Source organism: Colius striatus, chromosome 10 (assembly GCF_028858725.1).
Source record: "Colius striatus isolate bColStr4 chromosome 10, bColStr4.1.hap1, whole genome shotgun sequence".
Taxonomy (NCBI): domain Eukaryota; kingdom Metazoa; phylum Chordata; class Aves; order Coliiformes; family Coliidae; genus Colius; species Colius striatus.
This window is the reverse complement of record NC_084768.1, coordinates 29,744,314-29,764,980: the sequence shown is the minus strand read 5'-3', so window position 1 is coordinate 29,764,980 and position 20,667 is coordinate 29,744,314. Positions and strand designations below refer to the sequence as shown.

Below are 20,667 nucleotides of genomic sequence, written 5' to 3'. Positions count from 1 at the left end.
GGCTGTTCTCAGTGATGGCCAATGATAGGACAAGGGGCAACAGGTACAAGCTGGAAGATAAGAGGTTCCAAAGAAACACAAGGAGAAACTTCTTCACTGTGGGGGTGAGGGAGCACTTGAACTGGGAACTGGGCTGTCCAGATGGATTGTGGAGTCTCCTCTGGAGACATTCAAAACCCACCTGGATGAGTTCCTGTGTGACCTGCTCTAGGTGGTCCTGTTCTAGCTGGGGGATTGGGCTGGATGACCTTTCAAGATCCCTTCCAGCCCTTGAGATTCTGTGACTCTGTGGCTATTTGTAGGTGTCACAAACCCTGTGAGATGTTTTGAGATAGGAAGGCACTTCCCATGAAAATCAATGAGAATGTGACAGGTCAAATTCCTCCCCCAGTTTCAATGGATGTGAAAACTTCATTTCTCATTCCAAACTGCAGTGTATCTCTGCACTTTGTCCCCTATGCTGAGGCATCTGCTATAACCTTTCAATAGTACAGGCAGTTTTAATTATTACTTATTTGTATTTAATACACTTAACCCATCAGAGGGGAAGTGTTGGACAGCCTCACCAAAATGGAAAGGACCTTGCTTTGGGTTTTGATGTCCAGGTCACAAAACCTTCACGGGATACAACCATTTTTCCTCCATTTCCCTAACTTTTGTAAGGACTTGAACTCAAACTTCTCCTAGGGAAGCCAAAATTGCAGAAGTACAGAGCCACCAAGAGTTTATAAGAACCAGAAATATCTGTAGTGCACTAAACAACATCTTACACTTCCAAGACACCTTCTCTCTGTTAAGACCTAAGTTTTCCCCAGTGTCCTATTTACTCTGGATGCCATTCGTGCCCAAGGCAATGATGCAGATCATCAGTCTCTGTTGATGCACAGTTTAGTGGAGTGGTGGTGTTAGGTGCATGATGAATCTGCAAGCCCTTGGGAGGGATAAGATGAGAGAGGCTGATGGAGTTCACACACAAGGTGGGAGGAAGGAAGAGGCTCTCTGGCTACCTTCAAGATATTCTCAAAGACAGTGGTGGTTAACCCATGTCATCTACTCTGTCAAAAGCATCTAGTGAGCTACAGGCACTGGATTCTAATTAGAAATCTACATAAACCTGTTGTCAGCTTATGTTTTTCTGTGATAACATAAGCTTTAATTGATGACAAAGCTTCCCTTCAGGGTCTGAGTGTTTCCCATATCAGAGGTAAAGGCATGTTTCACAGTAAGGTAACACATTTTCCAGACTTAAGCCAGGCACAAGGACACTCTCTCTTGGCAAGATAGGGCCAGGCTCAAGAGCTATTATCTTCATTTCTGTAACAGTTAATAAATCTCCATGATTATGTGTGTGTGCACATGGTAGAGACCTGAACTGGAATTGACCCAAAGATGGAGAGCAAGAGGGGTCCCCAAAACTAGTCTTTCTGCACAGGCAGCCCTAGAATATAAGGCTTGTGTGATAAAAGTTCTCATACTACCAGTGAGTTTTCATACTTACATCACCAGCCACAGCTCTATCCACTTCTCAGCTGAACTATTAAAGTCCTGCTTTAGCAAGGGGATTGGACTAGATGATCTCTTCCGACTTCTACGATTCTATGATTTTCCTCTCTTTTCATTTCACCTTTAGAAACTGTTGTGAACTTTAAAAAAATCTATTTTGTAATTGGTAATTGAGTATTTTTATTACTTACACTGCAATATGGCTTCAGGTAAAGGTGACACTAAGATAACTGCCTGATATCAGGGTTTTCAGTGCAGACAGGTATAGCATTCTTGAACTGGGTATTGAGAAACTTTCCTTGCACCCAAGGTACAGAGGGCCAAGCTGTACTAGAGTTCATTTGAGTGAGGTGACGCCCTCCAACAACCAGCTGTACCCTGGGGAGCCCTTTGGCAGGCAGCAAAAGTGGGGAGCATGTCTGAGCTGCAAGAGGTTACAGAGGGAATATGACATTCTCAGCCAGTAATGCACAGAAAATTGTTTGTGATTTCAGGAGCACTGGCAATATTTCTCTGCTCTGTGCTCCAGGCTTCACCTGCACAATAGCACTGGGTAGTAAGGTGATTGGTGCATGATAAAAAATAATAAAGAAAGGAAAAAAACCCCTTTTCAGTCTTAAGTATGTCCTAGCAGTGAAAGGATTGTGTCATCTGACCTGCTTGTGTGGAGAGGTTTGTGTTCTGGGTACACTCACCTAGCAGGAAGTTTGGAAGAATTCAAGTGAAACTGTGAGTGTTGCGCAAGCTGTGTGGCTACAGTTCCCCACCAGTTAGAAGATTCTTGTGTTTAAGCCATAGATCTGGAGCAATTCCAGGCAATTTGATTTAAAGTAAACATCCTGGATGCAGTGTGTCAGATACTAGCACAATATTGTTTTAGTCTTTCTCATTTCTCCTGTGGGAATAATCATTCCATGAAGAAGGAAAGTGATCTAATGAGAGAATTAACTCAAGAGCTTGAACATTGAATTAATCACAGCTGTCTGAGAGGGGAATCAAGGCAAACTCCACTGAGAGTTCACTGCATTTCCAAGGAAGGAGGCCAAAAGAACACTAAGCAGTGGGTGATCAAAACAGAGGCAAGAAAGATAGGCTTTTGGTAAGTGAAAGGGAAGCAAAACCATGCAGCAGAGAGAGTTTCTCCTTCATTTTTCTGAGAAGTTAAGTCTCAGTAGTAGGGGATGGCTGCAACTTTTTCTTGGAGATGTTGAAAGCTGCCAGATTGTTGGGGTCTAATCCTAACTGTGTCCTCACACTTATTTGAAGGAGATGATTGATTTCATAGCTTAGCTCTTTTTTCACTGTTGTCTAGAGTTGTCCTACAGCTGAATATGGTATTAAACTTGCTTACTAAGGTGACTTTATCAAAGATGCAGGTCTTTTTTTGTCAAAAGGAAAAATGAGTTGTGCTTGAGAATTGTCAGTCTTCAGGCACGTGGGACTTCAGTCTTGCCATTAGTAAAGTATGGCAATGTTTCAAATTGTAATCCAAATCCTAATGCTTTTTGGACTCTTTACATAAGTCTTCTTGTCTAAATCACCATGTTCCCTTGGATAATAAAGTAGAGCAAACACACACCAGACCTATGAGATGTCTGGAGCGTGTGGAATTAAAAAAAATAACTCTCAGGTTATACAAACCTTTTGAACAGAAAAAAGGATGTAGAATAACCAGAAAATGTGCATAAATTCAGATAATTTAATTATCTTTATTTTATGTAGTCATTAGATATACACCAGGAGCATATTTACTCCCCTAGAAGGTGAGCACTTTCACTGACAGCCCGTGAGCTGGTTTAATTCAGAAGATGTATAGAGTTAAACTGCCTGATCTCCACCACATTCCACAGCCTGTGTGTGCAGTGGGCTCACTGCAGAAGCAGTGCCTCCGTGGAATGCCACATACGTCATGAACTCTCAGTAACTACTAGTAGGATGTCTGCAGGTCCTGTGTCTGCTTGCCTTGTGAGTCAGGACTTCCAGGGCTCTACACGCACTGAACCTTTAGAAGATTAAAGCTTCCACTGTGTAACATTTCAACTGGAAATGCCATAGGTGGCTCCTTGGCTACTCTGCCCTTCTCTTTGCCATGTATTTCCCTGGATGCATTTTTTCCCTTGATTTACTTTCCTCAGTGCAAGCATTTTTTATCTTCCCGTTCAGAATTTCATCTTTGAAGGCCTGGATGAGTTGTCTGGTTAGAAAGATTGTTTTTATTCTAATCTTGTCCTTCAAAGTGCTTGCAATAGCTCTGCTTACACTATCTGAGTAAACAAAAATGTTGACTAGAATGAGAATAGACTCTTTGGGATTCCTAACAGAAGATTTGCTTCAGTTTAAGGACAACACACAGTAATATTTTAATATATTTTTTAACCGGTTGTGCTCCTGTGTTATGGTGATTTTGTTTCCACTTTGGTTTTCTCAGCTTGCATGTCAGAATGTTACATCAAATGTTATTAAAACCCTTAAGAAGCCACTCCTCATCTACAGCTTTCCCTTTCTCTGCAGGTTGGCTGTCTCTCAGCAAGGAAAAATAGCCTGTTTTGACATTAATTTGTCTTAAATAATCTAACTAGTACTTTTATCACGATCCCTCAAGGTACATGGAAATGGATTTTTTGACACTCAGGTCTTTGCAATATTTTATTTTACAAAATCTCTTTTATATTTTTTGCAAAATAGCTTTTGTCCAAGGATCACCTTACACAGCACAACTCCATTTGCAGTGTGAAATAAGGCTCTGAAACAGAACTTGTCTGTGCTAGTCCTAGTTCTGTAATACTCATGATGATCAGATAAGTCTGTTACTGACTCAGTTTTCTTCTCACTCACTATTTATTTTCCTCTCAGGTATATTTTGAAGATTAGTGAATATCTATACAATGCTCTGAGTGAAACCTGCACATGAAAAATGCAACAGAAGTTGAGAATTTTATAATTACTGTTGCTTATTATTTTTTTAAAAGGAAGCTGTATCACAATCAATATCCATGGACAATTATGGACTATATAGTGAGGACCCTAAAAGGTAGTACAGGAAATTGTGGCTGGCACAACTAAACTGAAGGTGAAAACAACAGAATAACCTGACAAAGGAAGCCTTGAGATTGCACAAGATACAGTAGGCAGGTTTTGTTAATAATTCTTGGTATTGAAATATATGCAGAATGAAGTATTTGTATTACAGGATCCTTTTCAGTCTGCAAGTAATTAAAGATGAGGTTCATTACCATAGGTAACGTTAATAATTTTAAAGCAGCAGGCTCAGATAACCTATACTAAAGAGCTCTAACAGCACCGTCAGGATCTCATTTGTAAAAACTGCCAATTCAGTGACATTTCAGAAGACTCATAGTATTTTGCCAATGTTTAAGGAAAGAAAATTAAATAGAGTGAGCAGAATGACCCAGTGAGCTCTGTTATGGTTAATGTGACACCAGTTCCAAGTAGCCCAGTACAAAAGCTGATCCATAGCCAGGTTGTAAATAAGTCAATAATTGGCAATAATTTTTATCAACATTGTCTTGTTGATATATCCAATTTAATTTATTGATAAAGGCTGTAAGTTTGTGTTCTACAGAATAGTGTAGGAACATATTTTGCAACATATTTCACAGAGCGTTTCACCTACCATTGTGACATTTTGATAAAGATCTCTAAATACAGCAACGTTTCCGTTGTCTAGGCCAACATGAGTCCAGCAGCAGGGCATGTGCTTTAGAGCTGGGAGGCAGAGCAGGCACTTAACCAAATCAGGTCAGCATTAGCTGGAGAGGTCTGCAATCATCAGTAACTTGGATCTTTCTTTTTCTATTGTTTGCCTGCACAGTGTATCGTTGGAGTCTGATTTTTGGTGGTTTGTATTGTTTTTAGTTTGGCTTTACCTGAGTTATCCTAGTCTTTCTGGAAATGTAAAATCAGTGCTGACAGCATTTCTGAATGACACTGAGATTGTCTAACCTGTAAGTTACGGTGAGCATAAAGCAGCTAGACAGCAAACACTAGCTTGGGAAGGTAGGTATATTCACATGAAGGCTTTGTAATACAACCAAGTTCAAAGCAATACACTTAAAAATAAGATTGCAGTTCACACCTCTGGGACCAGGGAGCTGTGTACTGGAAAAGAGCAATACCAAGAAAAAATGAGGAATTGTAACACATAGCCAGCCACTGGAAGCATGTAAAGAATCAGAAGGATGCTCTTGTAGACATGGACAGTGCAACTAGGGAGAAGTGTGTGGAGAGGCAGGGACGTGATCCTCTCTCTGTAGGTCACCCTTACTGCTGCCATGGAGCATGGCTTTGATTTGTACCATTTAGAGAGGATATTAATGACTGGAGAAGGTACAGAAACTATAACTACGATTTAAGGAGAGAGAGAATGTCTTCCAATGCCATATATAAACTAAACAGAGCTAAGATAGAACTGATTGCTGAGAACCAGTTTAATCTGGTGTATATACTGCTGAGCAGAATGGCAACGTGGAATATTTAAGGACTCTTTAATGCAACGGGCTTTAGCAAAAAACAGTGTCTGAAGTCTGGAACAACAAATGTTAAATTAGGGATAATTTTTAACACCAAGGATACAAATTCTCAGGTGCATTGGGCAATTCTCCATTATCTGGAGTTCAAAATCAAGACTAAAAGTCTTTCTGGATGATAACTTGTATTTGAATAAAGCATATCTGGTTCAATGAAAGAATGATCAAGAGGTGTAGGATGATTTCTATGCTAGGGACAACTGAGTAGTTTTTGACTTTCTGACTTGAAAAAGAGATTCCATTGAGGAAATATGGCAGCTCTGCAGCGTTATTGGGGTGACAAAAGAGTTAAATGGTTTGCTTTGGGTACATCATGAGTCAGTGGGAAAGTTAGGAGTAGGAGCTAGCTGGTCTTGGTCCCTTAGCTGAAGTAAGGCCCTTTCTGTTCAAGAGCATGCAATAACCAGATTCACAGATCATCCTGAAACTAAACATGGAAGAATTGTTTGTTGAGAGTGGTTTCAATAATAACTTAGCCAGAGAAAAGATAACGAAGTGGAATGGGAAGAAAGACAGCAGAGAAACAGGCAGAAACAATTGTACTCTACTTAAGAAAAGACATGAAGGAAATCTTTGGTCATAGTGATACAGAAAAAGTTGCTGTTCTGGCACTGAGAGGGGATAGTTAATTCCTAAATTTTGAGGAAAATAAAAAGCAGGAAAATTTCTGCTCTGATTCAAGTACAATAAAGAAGGACAGAAAAGAACGGAATTAGTGAAATAAGGGGCAAAAGGACTGTCAGAACTTTACAGAAGACCAAATTCTTGTTCTTTCTTTTCAAACAGTAGAGCTGACAAATTGGGTTAGCACGAAATACAGATGTGTCAAAGTATTATTCTAAAAACAATTCAGTGCTGGTAGGAGTTAGTCCATTGTTAAATGTACTGAGTAGCTGGTTGGAAGCAGAGTGTGACCTAATGGGTTTAGCATTACTATTGCAGCTGTGTGAAACCATTCCAATAAATAAACATCCCTGTGAAGAAAGTATGCTGGTTTTTAAAGATTCTCCTGGTTTAACTGGATGTGCTAAGTCATTGTGGACCAGATCCTGAAATGCCATAAGCTGCCTAGCTCCATAACAAGCACTCAGGTGATTCTGATTTTACAAGTTGACAATCTGACCCTCCCAAAATAAATCCTTGTCATGGTTTCCCTGGTGATATCACTATGAAAGGCCGTACAGAATGGCATAGACTTTTCCACTCTACAGTGATGCCAGAGGGAGCATGAATACATAATTGAAAGCAGGATTTCATTCATCCTTACCCGATGAGCAGATTTGGGTTTTACTTTGACTGTAACAGTGATGCTGGGAAGCAGAATCACTGGTGGGTAAAACCTGATTGGGGCCCTCCCTGGCACTTCTGTTTGTCAGAAATCATTCTATTGGCATCATTCAGTGAGATTAATTGCACTCAAAAATATGCCTCAAATTCATATTGTAGGAGACTTCTGTACTGTTGTTTAAGGTAAAAGCCCAGTGCAACAGACCATGCATACTGTTTACTGGCAATATATGGATCCAGGGATTTATCTACTACACCATAATCCCCTGGTTTGCAAGAATATTTTCGAGATACAAAAGAAATACATTTTCAGGGTTCAGTAGCCAGACTCACAGACCTGTTTGTGCCTGCAGCGTTTCTTCTTTATCTGAGCTGAGCCAGGCACACGGGAACTCATAACAGGAGTGCTGTGTGCTCACACCAATGAAGGGTTTGGGTTGAAGATTTGGTCGTTACTGGTGTGGCCTTCCACAGGTCTCTTGTTCTCACTGTTCCACCTTAAATCAGCAGGAGCTGCCTGTACCTCCTCTTTGAAATTCAGTCAACTCCTAGATGTTACCTTCAGACTTCTAGCTGTTAAGTCACAAGATTACACCTGTGCTAACCTGTCTGTGTCTGGGAGCTTTGTGATGCAGATGCAAAAACATCAGAGAAAGATTAATGTAACAAGCCATTGATTTATTATGTTCTAGGAAGTAAGGGATAAGACAGGCTGGTGTGGTGCCCTAAGCCCAGCCTCCACGATGATTTCTTTTGTCCTAACATACATCCATCAGCATTTATCTTATCTGTTCCCTCTCCTCTCCCTCTAGTTTCTCAAACTTCAGGAGTTTCTTTTGGCAGGCACGCTCCTCACTGCTGCTGATACTGGAGCTTTCCTCTGAGCTTTCGGAGAGGATATACTTGATTGCCATCGTGTCCTTCTTGTTCATTTGCAAGCAGAGGCAGGAGGATTCGCTCACCTTAAATGACTCTCCCCACATGGTCTCGCACATGTCAGTTCCATCTACATACATCTGTGTGTCAAATGAGAAATGCATCAATTACATTTAAAAAGAATTGAGTTAAAATCAGTTTGTATCAAATAGATAAACATTTATCACTTTTAAAAAATCATTACTAGAGTATACAAAAACCAGTTTGCAGTCGTTCACTGTCTTGCTATGTGCCATACTTCATGACTTCTGAGATATCTTAAAATGTTATCCAGTCCCACAACTGGCAAGAGAGATTTGCCTGTTGTGAGAGCAAGCACAAAGTGATCAACAGCCAGCTCTTTGTTTCCACCCCGAGGCTGATAGACCAGATAGTTTTCTGGGTCTGTGTGAGAGGCTGTACAACTCGTAGCATATCAGGACAGTCTGACACATCTCTGGATCTGGGCAGTGCTGACAGCACCAGTCAGTGCTTTGAATGTGACAGTCTATATCTACAGGCTAGAGAGGGCCCAGTGGACTCACAGCATATGGGATTTCGTTGTGCCTGCTGCAATGCACATTGTGACCCTGCAGGACATCACAGACAAAGAGAAACTAAGTGCTGTGCCCAGTGATGCAATGGCCTTTCTGGATCAAGAAAATGTAAACTGTAGCTTCTTGTAGTCTCTTTAAGTGAATCTGTCCTGCTCTCCACACTACATCATTTTGTAAAGCCTGTGTCATAGGACCTGTACGATCACACAACAAAGATGTTTCTTGCTTTGCCAAGCTCACATTGTGACAACCTTCTGTCCACCTGGCTTGAGTTTGCCTAGAGAGTATTGGCTTTAGACTTATCACGTCCAGCCACAAAGGAGGCAGGATATACACTTCATCTTGCCTGTGTTTCCCTCGTGTTTGTGGTTAAAGTTCAATCTTTTCTGTTTCTGTAAAGGAAGCTTTAGGTACTCTCAGAAGCAAAGCTAAGAATTAAGTTGGGGGTAAAGGTGATGGCAGGAGTAGAAGCTTTAGGAATTAAGGAGTGAGAGTGACTGAAGTACTGGGCCAGGCAGTGAGACTGCTGGGCTCCATTGCTGACTGTTTCATCTTGACCACATCACCAGCATCTCTCTGAAGGAAGCTGTGTTTCTTCTGTAGTAGTACAAGTAGTCCTGATACTGATTCTTTAATCCTACAGCATTTTTCTTAGTGCTGTGATTTCTAGATGGTGTATTGGCTTACCATCTTCAACAGCTCATATCTAGATCTGTCACTTCAATCTCAGAGGAGGTTCCCTGTCTTTGTGTTTGGGGACTTTCTGCATGGAAGCTGCTCTTTGTGTGAAAAATTAATGACTGCGGATTTAAATCTATTATGTGGAAGTGGGACTGGACATCTGTAGCTTCTTCTGCTCCACCTATTTTATACAAGTCATTCTTATGAGATGTCTCTATCTCCCCACATGCAAAACTACATTGACCTATGCTGTGTGGGAAGGCAGATGAGACGAAAGAATCATCACTTTTGCCTTCAAAATATATCCTTTGTGAATAATACAGGGTCCGTTCCAAATAGCCAAAAAGACTCTGTAGTCTGTAAAATACCTTCTCAGTTCACATAATCTCTCCCAGGACTCACTTCATGGGTGCTGTAGTTGTTGGAGCAGTGTGGAGGTTGGCTAGTGTGCTGGGAGCAGTGCAGGGTCAGAATTGGAAAAGTTGCTGCATCTAGTTTTCTCCAGGCCATCAGTTCTTATCTGTTTCTTTCCCACCATTCCTGTGCTTTTAAGTAGCATTAGACATTTTCCTCCAGCTCCTGTACAGTTCTTGGATTTCTACCTGCTTTTAGCTAATCATTCTAGAAATTGTTAACAGCTGTCATGAAGCTTTCTTGGGACTGTGTGCAAGAGACATGGCTACATCTTGTGTCCCACAGGTTCTGTAACCTGTATTTATGCTCTTCTACTCGCAGAATTGGTAATTTTATTTTGACCTTCCTCCTAACTCTGCCTAAAGATCAGAACATAGCCAGAATGCTACGGGAAAGAAATAGCACACACAGTTCATTTACCAAAGTTGTCTCTAAATTACTGTAAAAGTCCCTGATTCTTCAGCTTCTGGAAAATGTTCTAGTGTGTGCATTAACATTGCTTGGGGAGCACTCAGCTGGGAGAATGATGACACAACATGGCTCATTTTAAACAAGCTAAAACTGGCTATGATCCATTGTGCATTCTTAATACTCAGCATTTGTTCCAAATAGTCCTTACAAGCACTTGCATATGTCAAATATAGGGGCTGCTGATCGCTACTCCATATGTGCTGAAGGCATCAGAAGAAAGTAAGCGTCTGTCCACAGTGTCCTGACATTGGAGAGCCCTTTCTGCTTCTGGGTAACAGTAACTTTCTTTTCCATGAGTTGAGTCCAAACCAAGCAAGTCTAGTGTTTGTATATCATGTAATTTTCATATGGGAGATGTACTTTTTAAAAATTTTGTTGAAGAAACTTCATCTTTATTCTTACTTACCACTCAAGCTTATTTTTGGTGAAAAACATGGGTAGTTTAGGGTGTGGTTCCCTTTAATTTAGGAATAGCTGCGCCTGGCTTCGAGTGATAAGACCTCTGGATTTGCTGCATGTTTTTCCTTGCAATGGTATATTTTCTTTAAGAAATAAGTACAAGGGAATTCAAGGTTAAAAACTCCTATCTCTGGGCCAGGGATAGTTTGAACAGGGACTGGAGATTATTTATGGAGATTATCATTTTGTTTTTCACTTCATCTGGAACTACTGATGATTTAGCATATCTGGGAAACTAAGCTGTAACTTTCCACAGCCCATCTGTTTTTTGGCCACCTTCCTGAGCCTACTGATTAGTGTCACTTTTGCAAGGCAGGCAGCAATCCTCCAGTAACTGGACTGTGACTTCTGCTTGTATCAGATGCTGAACTGGCTTCTGGAAATACATGCACTTGAATTGAATTCAGAAGAATGAATCTGAGATCTCTGTAAGCCTTACTACCAGTCTCTAAGCACTACACTCAAATTCAGTTTGCTTCTGCAATTTGGATGTTTTTTATGAACACAATGAAGTTCAGTTATTAAAAGTACTCAAATAAGTATGGCAGGTTTGAGTTGTGTTACATTCTCCTGATGCTAAACTTACTTGACTCACTAGAAAAAATCCTACCTGACACTTGAGAGGTTTGTAGATCAGGTTCCAGGCAACCTTGATCCTATAAGTCCTGTTAGTTCTCATTTTATACACTTTTGCTCATATAATTAGTTATCCCAACCATTAAACATTCTCGGAAAGATGGGATGAGCTCTCAGAAATTTTGTCAGTGCTGCTCCTTCACCATGGCAGGTGCAATGGAGAGCCCCCTTCAGAGTTATGTCTGCAAGAACCAAAGGGAGACAACTGGAAGAATGTCAGGACTTAAGGAGTGGAGAAGGACTTGAACACAGCAAGATCAAATAGAGAAAATGTCAAAGATACCTAAGAGGCAACAAAACCTTAAAAATCCCTCAGTGATTTGGGAACTTAGATCCCAACTTAAAAACACAGAAGTGTGTAAAGTCCCACATTATGTAAGGAACTTTCTAAATGCATCTCAGTGTCTCTGTTGTACAAACAAAGTTAATTTACTTTTTACTTTCTAAACCCCACTGTGGTTAAAATATTGGTGCTGCTTGAACTTTTACTTTTGTTTCACAAGTGGTATGAACAGTGATTATTTCAACATGTACATACATAGAAGAAGCAGTCTCCATAAACAGAAATAGTTTAAAATGTATACAAAAGTCTGATGTACGTATGGTTTGAAACTGCTGAAGTGAAAATAATTCACCTGTTGCATTTTACACTTATATTAGGGGAAAAAAGAAAAAGAACTCTTAATGCCATTTTTTTCTGCTCCAATGGATCAGGTTTTCTTACCTCACTGTATGGAATACATTCATTCTTACAGTGGTTTTTTCCACTTTTATCCCATTCCCAGTCTGTCAGCCAGTTACGAACACATATGGAATCATCTTTGCAGGCTTCATACCTTCATGGAGATGAGAGCAGAAAATACAGTTATTTCTCTCACTTTTTTTTTTTAGTGGACTCAAAAACTCTTTGTGTGCTATGCTAGTAATGTGGTATGGTTGCATGGTGCAGCTTAGCAACAGATCTTCAAGAACTGTGCACATTATCTTAGTTTTACATGAACATAAACTGTGAGCTGGCCAGGAAGACCTAAATCCCAATAAAAACTAAACAATTCACCCACTACATTTTACTCACAGACTTAAGTGAAGGGCTCATGTTCTGAGGAGCAACAGTCATTTCTGCAGTGTTTTCTGCTTTGGTTATGTTTGCTGGTGTTACTGTGTGCGAGGGAGTTTTGTGAATGCTGATGTTGTGACAGCACAGGTATGGTAAGAGTGAACGGACACTTGGGGGAAATGTGGGAAGAGTTTGTTTTGAATTCAGATGGGAAAAGAAGAATGGTATTTCCTGAGCAGGGGGTTGCTATGAGGAATGTGCACTAAAATAAGGAAAATCCACAAACAAAATCATATAAACTAATAGGCTGTCAGCCTCAGAATAACATTTTCAAAGAAATTAAACTTGAAGGAGGAAAGATGAGAGGGGTAGGGTATAGGTCTAAAATTTTTAATTTTAAGCTATTTTTAACTTGTAAACTGTAATGTAAAAAGTGCCTATAAATGGCCTGGAACAACTATGGTATGCAACTGGCTAGTCCATGTGATGAGAGTTCTCACAACTTACCATTATCCTACATGATTTCCTCTCTTCTACTTCTTTTTATGTCTTCTTGGCTTTTAACTTTCTTAAGGATCACTTTCTGCAAATCAGTTAACATCTACTTAAATGTAGTCTCAGTGGTTTGAGGTGGGCTTTTCACAGCAGTAACTGAGAGTGCCAAAATCGTGAGGCACAGCTATCGAAAGTTAGCATTGTTCAGTATGGTATTTATAATTCATGCCTTTGGATATCTTTTCTGTTTGTAATTTTTAATCTTCAGGGTGATGTTTCCAAAACTATTTCAACGTCACGAGGGCTGCAGATGTACATTTTTAGATGAAATATGAGGTTGCCATGTGGTCACAGAACTACGGGAATTGGACATTGCAGTATATTTGCACATGCAAAAACGTCTGCAGAACCTTCACATAGGTTTTCTGGGCTTTTTGGAGGGACAAAGAGCAAAAACAGATGAAGGGCAATCAGGGCCTGAACCAAACAGGACTGGGGCAGGAGACATATAATCTCCAATGTGTTCATCCATGAATCTGCTACCAGAGGTAGGGGCTCTGCTGGAAACACAGGCTGCAATTTGAAAAGTTAATATAATATGACAATAATAGGCAGTTGTTTGTGCCATGATTGGGTTTGGGACTAGGGGCTGTAAGAGTAATTGGTGTGGTGTTTCTTAGCTGTGTGTACCCTGACTGAGAAACGCATGCAGAAGTAACTCCGCAGGGACAGCTATTTCTCTGATGCTATTCACTTTGCCTGCTTGAAGGCATGCAAGCTGAGAACATCAGTGCAAAGTTCTCATGAATCACCATCTATGAACTCTCCACCTACCAGCACTAGATTCAACAATTAGCCCTGGATTCTTCAAGCCATCTAGGCATGTCCTTTAGGCATGCCCTTCAGTTTGTTGCTTTCTAGCAAATTTGTTCAATATCTGCTCTCATCTGCCTAATTCTAGCACTTCCACTTAAAGCAGTTGTGCCCTTCCCACAGTCTTCTTTTTTTTTGTTTCTTTTTTTAATTGGCTAAGTATTTTTCAGCCTGCTGGATTCCCAGAGCAGGGCTGCTTCATGGCCTTTCAGTCAGTGCTGCTGACACATGGGTGGAGATAGGATAGAGGAAAGAATGAGCAGCCTGAAAAAAAGGCAGAACTGCTTCTTATGAAATTAATGTTACCTTCAGTTCTACTTTTCAAATTATAAGTATGTATTTCAGAGTTTTACTGAACTGAGGCATTCATGCTATGGGTCTGGTTTCCTCAGGAATTCTTATTCACTACCATTTATTGAATTGTCAGATGAAATTTTGTAGTTATTGCCTGTGTTGTCTGTTATATAAGCAGGTAGCAAGGCATAACTCCATTGTTATGAGTTTTTCTTTATCCCAGTGGAACTAATTGTGAAGCTAAATTTATGAAAGGTCCTGATTTATGAAAGGTCTGATTTCTGCTGTCTAGAAACCCATAAATAGTTTCTTCAAACATAAACTAAACCCTGTGAGAAATAGAAATACTTAAAAGATCCTCCCTGAACATACTAGTTCCCTGTGCACAATGGGCAGGATATTTTTATTTCAAAGCTTTTTTGCCCCCTCATTTTTGATAGTTAGCTCTTTCTCTTTAAAGGACATGACCCTTTCACAGGTGGATCAGAAAGTGGCTTGTACACTGGGCTCTTTCAGAAGCAGTACTTTAAAAATTAGTGGATGCAAGGAATCCTAAGACAATAGGAAGAAAAGGAAGGCCTCAAGCTAGTCAGATGAATTTCTTTTAAATGAAGTCACTGCTCATTCAGAATCCTCTGCACATTTCTGCCCACAAAGACATACAGCGTGCAGCAGGCACACTCAACGGCATGTAGAGAAAGTAGGTCACACCACTAGCAGTGCTACAGCATGCTAAAGGAGCTCCAGTGAATAGAACATGAAAAAATGTTACTTTAAATCACTAGAAAGAATGGGAATTCTGTGCAGGCTCTTTTCTAGCCTCAGGCCTTAAGCAGGGTGAGGGAATGGGTTTGAGCGTTCCATTGGCATTAGGCAGGCACGCAGGCCAGCATGCATGGTAATGGATCATCACTGCGTTTTTGATTCAGGACGGGCATCTATGACGCCAACAGGGGCAACAGATCTTTGCTCAGGATTTCTTTAGAGTCGAGTCTGCTCTCTGCCAGGAGACACTATGCTGGAAAAGAATCAGTTTTTCCGGTGTAGCAGCTCTCAATCACAGCCCTTATGCTTTCCAAGGAGATAAGTTAAAAATGCTGTTTACCTGGGGGTTCTGGCAATACTCAGGGGCCACTGAGGGTCTTCCTATGTCCCACCATATATACTTTGGTATAAATACCACATATGCTGAGGCTGGCTTAAACCAGTTCATAGATGCAAACTAAACTTACAGGGCCAATTTTCTTTCATCTTTACACTTCCACTGGATATAGCCGTTTGGCAATGATTTGTGTGCTACTTATTTTGAGATATATGTGGTTTAGGTACTGGTATTCTAGTGCTTTGCCTGTTAGATCAATTCTAAAGCTCACTGGCAACTCTGATGCTTTGATGTCTGAAGACTTTTAGGTTTTGGTAATACTTGGTTCTGAACTTTGAGATTCTGAGCGCTGAGGCAAGTTCAAGATCTCAGTCTTTAAAGGAGGTCGATAATTTGAATTCAGTTTAGAAGATTACAAAAAAATTTGAAGGACTGGACATGACAAATATGTTCCTGAGGCACATGGAGTTTCCTAGCACAGAAACAAAATTCATCACCAAAGGAAATTCCAGGGAAGCTAAGAAATACATCAGCCCTTCTTGCCGTCTTCCATTAAAATCCAAGACATGCTTCTTATTTCCTTCTCTGGCACAAAATAATAGAGATATATTTAAAGACAAGTCCTACCCAAATCCTTCACTGCATATACGGCTTCACCCTTGGAGAGACGAGAGTGAAAATGGATCAATGTGCCAATAATTTTCAAGTTGGGAAAGCACCACAGTGCAGCACAAGAGAACCTGACTGGGCACTACTGTGTGTTCTGTATTTTCTGTGCTTCCATCAAAAGCTCTTTTATAGCATTTTTAGAAGTACCAAAGGATTTTTCTGTGATTGTCAGAGCAGCCTAAGCGATTCAGACATTCACAGTTCATTCCTTTCAAGGGATGCTAGCAGTTACAGTCACATAGGGTGAACAATGTCTGTGCTGTTTGTACTACGCTTCACACCAATTTAGCCATACAAACAGGTTACTGTAGTTACTAGGCACAACACGAATATGGTGATGACAGAGACTTATATCTCACATGATGACATTATTTAAGATTCACTGTCTCATAACAGGAAGAAAGGGAGAGAGAGATACTGACCACCGAAAAAAAATGTAGTACTCCACGTGGGTATAATGCTCCTATCCCAAGGTAGGTCAGCTGGGTGCTAGGTTGTCCCACTACATGTCTTGAACTCAAAAAATATTATGATTCCCTGATGCTGTAGTTTGGGAAATGAAATTAAATGTTATTATGCTTGTTCATTGTTACTGATATTTTTAGCATTACTCAGCTGCAAGTTTCACTGAGATTCAAGCTTTTAGAAGTTATTTTAGAGAGAAGGATGATGTAAACAAAGAAAAATAACCAAGGGTGAAAAATTAAGGAATTAAGGTAATTTGTTATATGAATTAATTGAAAACATACAGAAAGTGGCTGCTTTCACAACTTCCTAGTGCATTTTATACATATAAAAGAACTGTATCATGTTGTGATCAAGTATTTAGACTTAAAATGCTAACTGTATAAATGCTAACTCTCAGGCCTGGACTTTTCAAAGGGCAGGCAGTCCCACACTGCTGGTCGTGCCTGTGCACATGTGAGACCTCCTCTGGCACATCAGGCGATTCTAATACCACTACACTGTATCCTCACAGAAGAGGGCTGTGCTGTCCCTGAGTCACTCCATCCTGCGTTCAGCCTGGAACATTATTATTTTGGGAGTAGTAGCTTAGCATAGGAAAAAGTAGAGATGGCAAACAAGAAATGAAGAGGAGAACAAGAGAAAAGGCATAAAGGGGATGCAACACTATCAAATCTTAGTGCCATTCAACTAGGATATCTGTGCTTCATCCACCCATGCTGCGTAACACTCTAATAACACAGATATATTAAAGCTAAATAAAAATACTTTGGTAAAAAGCAGAACCTACCAGTCATCACAAAAGCTTTGGCACAGTGGAACAGACTGAACAGCAGCAGTGTCGTTGGAATCGATCCAGTGAGCAGCATGAGGAGAACAGCGGTAAAAGCACTCAATTTTCTTTGTGAAATCTTCACAGCTGTGGTGGGTGAGAAGAGCCACAAATAAGCTTGTTTCTTAGCATCAAGGCTATAGCCTCTGTTTTCTAGGCCTGCTTTGATGCAGATGCATTACTACAGATTAGAAGAGAAACATAGAAAAGCATCCTTTCACCCTGTTGGTGTCAAGGTTCCAAACTCATTCCTTTGGCATTGTGTACAGCCTCTGACCGTGCAATGACCATAGCCAGCTAAAGAGTGCACAAATGTTTCCATGCATATTTCAGCCCTATTTGTGTAAGCTTTTTGTAAACTTTTGAGGCCTTGAGTTTTCCTGGCAAGAATGGTTCCAGGCAGTAATAAATATAGTTTAAAACTATAGTACAAAACTTCTTCTATGCTGTAGTCTCATGGTTTCAATAATCTTCAGATTTTCCCACAGCCCAGCTGAAGTTACTTAAAGATGCATACATACTGTTGCTGCTCTTCTGGAAGGGGCAGGCAATAGCTGTCGCTTTTGCACATCTGTTTTTGCTGAATTGTCTTATACTTTCATTCTTTTATTTCTGTAACTTGCAATGTTTCACAGCTCTAACATCTAATGGGTGTACTAAAAATCTTAATTATGAAGACATTCTTCATGGTTACAAAACCCACAGGACAACAGGAATTTTTATTCTAAATATTCAAAAGTTTAATTTCTTGACTCTTGTGCATTTTGTTTGCAAGATTTAATAATCTAATTGATCTGCTTTCTAAACAAAGGAAGAAGCCTGGTCTATATTGACTAGGGGTCACACTCACTGATATGTGGTGGTTGCTTCCAAGGGCTATGGAGGGATGGTTGTTACCTGCTGGGTTTATGACTGTTTTACATTGCTAGATCTGGTTCTATACGGAAAGGAAACGGGTGTAAGTCCTTCTGCACAAAATAGTATGTACTTAGGGATTCACAGGCTGTTGTGACAGAAGAGTCTGATGTTAGTCTGGTATAGAGATGATGGGAACCAGGCTGGGTAGCAGAATTACAGAATCACAGAGTGGTGTGGTTTGGAAGGGACCTTAAAGATCATCTAGTTTCAATACCCCTGCCGTCGGAGGGGACACCTTCCACTAGACTAGGTTCGTAAATTCCCCATCCAAGCTGGCCTTGAACACATCCAGGGATGGGGCATCTCCAGCCTCTCTGGGCAACCTCTTCCAGTGCCTCACCGCCCTCACAGGGAGGAACTTCTTCCTTAGAATTAATCTAGATCTACCTCCTTTTAGTTTGAAGCCATTGCCCCTTGTCCCATTGGTCCAATCTGTAGGGCAACCTAGGAACTGCCCATCAGCAGCTCCAAGGGGAGTTACCATTAGCTGTGTGGCTGCTACAGCACAGAGATCTATTGAACTCTAACACAGAAAACATCAAAGCTGACTTACGATTTACTGAGCTGCCCACATCTGTTCCAGTAGCTGTTGTTTACTTTAATTACCGGAGAAGAAGCCAGTTGCTCTGTGAAGTCTGCATAGCAACAGGAAGCTGTTAGGAATGAAACAGAAATAATGCAATAAAGATTTTCTTTAACAGTGTGTTTGGAAGACTCAAAATGTAAGATGAATCTGTTTTGGTCCATAACACAACAAAGTCTCTCAGTATTAACTAGAAGATTTACTCAAGCTCCAACGGTTTTGGTTTTGGAAGTAGCAGTGCAAATGCTAAGGGAGGTGGGCTGGCATCAACAGGACTTTGTCAACATGTGCCCAGCGAGCCCCAAGAATTTTACTACTGCTCTGCTAGATGTTAAATCCCAAGGGATGCTAACTTTGAAGGCTATCTAACAGAAAAAGAGAGTTGAAGAAATGTAATAAGTGCTATACTTTGCTCACTATAGATTGTCGATTGACCTTTTTCATTTGGTGTCTGCTGCAATTAATTAATTTTATGCTTAATCACAATAAACCAGATTAATCCTTGCTGTAGACTTTTTTTTAAGCAGTGGAGCTGCAAGAAAAGTAGACAGCATCAGAATCTTTTAAAGGAAGTAAATTAAGTTAATGAGAGTTTTGCTGTTGACTTTTTTCAGAACCAGAATCTCATTCTTGGTTTGCTTGCAGCAAAGTGCCAAGGAAGGAAGTTCATCCAATGCAACATCCTCTCTTACATTTAGAGTACAGACTGCATTCATGCATATTTGGCTCAGGACTTGGCTTCGGTTTGTGGGTGTCTCCTTCCAGACATCCATATTTTTGGCAGGTAGATGACATTGTGACAGCAAAGAGGATGACAGCAAACCTCAGCATTGTTGTTGGAGTCTTTTTCCTGTATAGAGAGAAGTCTTGATTTATATCCTTTATTTCCAGGAGAAGCCTTAACTTCAAAAGAAAGGGCTGCTTTAAAAAAGCTATACATATTACCAAATAGAATATGTTCAGCAAAGATGCACACATAAGTATTAAGACACATATTCTTCCTTTCTATTTGCTTGTATCTGAATACTCACATTTCTGCTACATGTTTGTGAGGTTTGGTGGCAAGTGATAAAAGCCATCGATAGTTCAGACTTTTTATGAAGACATGTTATTTTCAGTATTTAAAAAACCCTATTTTAAATCTCTTACACAGACCTTAATTTATCTTTGAACCCTTCCAAGAGATGTTGCTCTGCTTCAGGATATTTGGAGAAAAGATCGATTAGTTCTAAAACTTGCAGAGTTGTTTTGGAAATGACACATTTAATATATCTGCAAGTGAGCTAGTAACGGTCAGCACCTGAGCTGGATGAATAACATTGATAATTGGCCTTTGGTGAGGCTATGCTAATTTATATTTAAGAATCTGATCCATTATTCTCTGCCTTTTTTCGTAAAGTTTGGTAAAAAATACAAGATAAAAAACATTTTGTGAGCCTAAAATTTCTCTAAATACAGAGGACATTACTGAGCTATACAGATAAACCTCGAAGCTGATGAGTAAATCAATACATAATTGTTTACACATTCTATGAATGTAACCATTCTTTAGTTAAATATTCCTGTTATCTTTTTTTTAAAATGATTTTTCCTAAATAAGGACTGCTGTACCTAGACTTTTCAGGTATAAAGAAAACATGTTACAAAAGACAAAACAGTCTCTCTAGTTTCTTAGGAGTTTCTCACCTCTTCTGCTGTCCTTCTGGGTGATAATTCTCCCTGGAACAGGAACACAGTAAATGGCTTTTCTCATTTTCCACTTTATATACACACCATCTGGCATCGGTGCTCCAGAATTTGTTTGCCCTGGAAGGGTTCCTTGACCCTTTGGAATGTTAACACAGATTTATCTTGAAGGCAGATGCAATGACCGGTACATAATGCCCTTTTATTTCTTGTAAATATCGAT

General features: G+C 40.1%; 2 protein-coding genes and 1 long non-coding RNA gene across 4 annotated transcripts in view; 1 reads left to right on the top strand and 2 right to left on the bottom strand.

The window, feature by feature from the left end:
* Positions 1-20,667, bottom strand: part of PRDX1 (peroxiredoxin 1) — a 354,386-nt gene that overhangs the window by 101,427 nt on the left and 232,292 nt on the right. Inside the window, exon 1 of one of the 2 annotated variants that reach the window (XM_062003308.1) lies at positions 13,465-13,474. The exons of the other annotated variant lie outside the window; for it this stretch is intronic. The gene's annotated coding sequence lies outside the window, so the exon portion shown is untranslated. Of the gene's footprint in view, positions 1-13,464; positions 13,475-20,667 lie in introns of those variants that run through there. 2 annotated transcript variants of the gene reach the window in all.
* LOC133626202 (uncharacterized) overlaps positions 1-20,667 on the top strand; it is a 31,407-nt gene that overhangs the window by 2,813 nt on the left and 7,927 nt on the right. The gene's annotated exons all lie outside the window — the stretch shown is intronic.
* LOC104551686 (riboflavin-binding protein) lies at positions 8,015-20,538 on the bottom strand. The gene is made up of 6 exons (XM_062003304.1): positions 20,445-20,538; positions 19,451-19,608; positions 18,729-18,828; positions 17,216-17,344; positions 12,195-12,306; positions 8,015-8,353 (listed from the first exon to the last, which is right to left on the bottom strand). Exons 2-6 carry the CDS (start codon positions 19,587-19,589, stop codon positions 8,117-8,119), a joined length of 717 nt encoding a protein of 238 aa, XP_061859288.1. The 5' UTR covers positions 19,590-19,608; positions 20,445-20,538; the 3' UTR covers positions 8,015-8,116.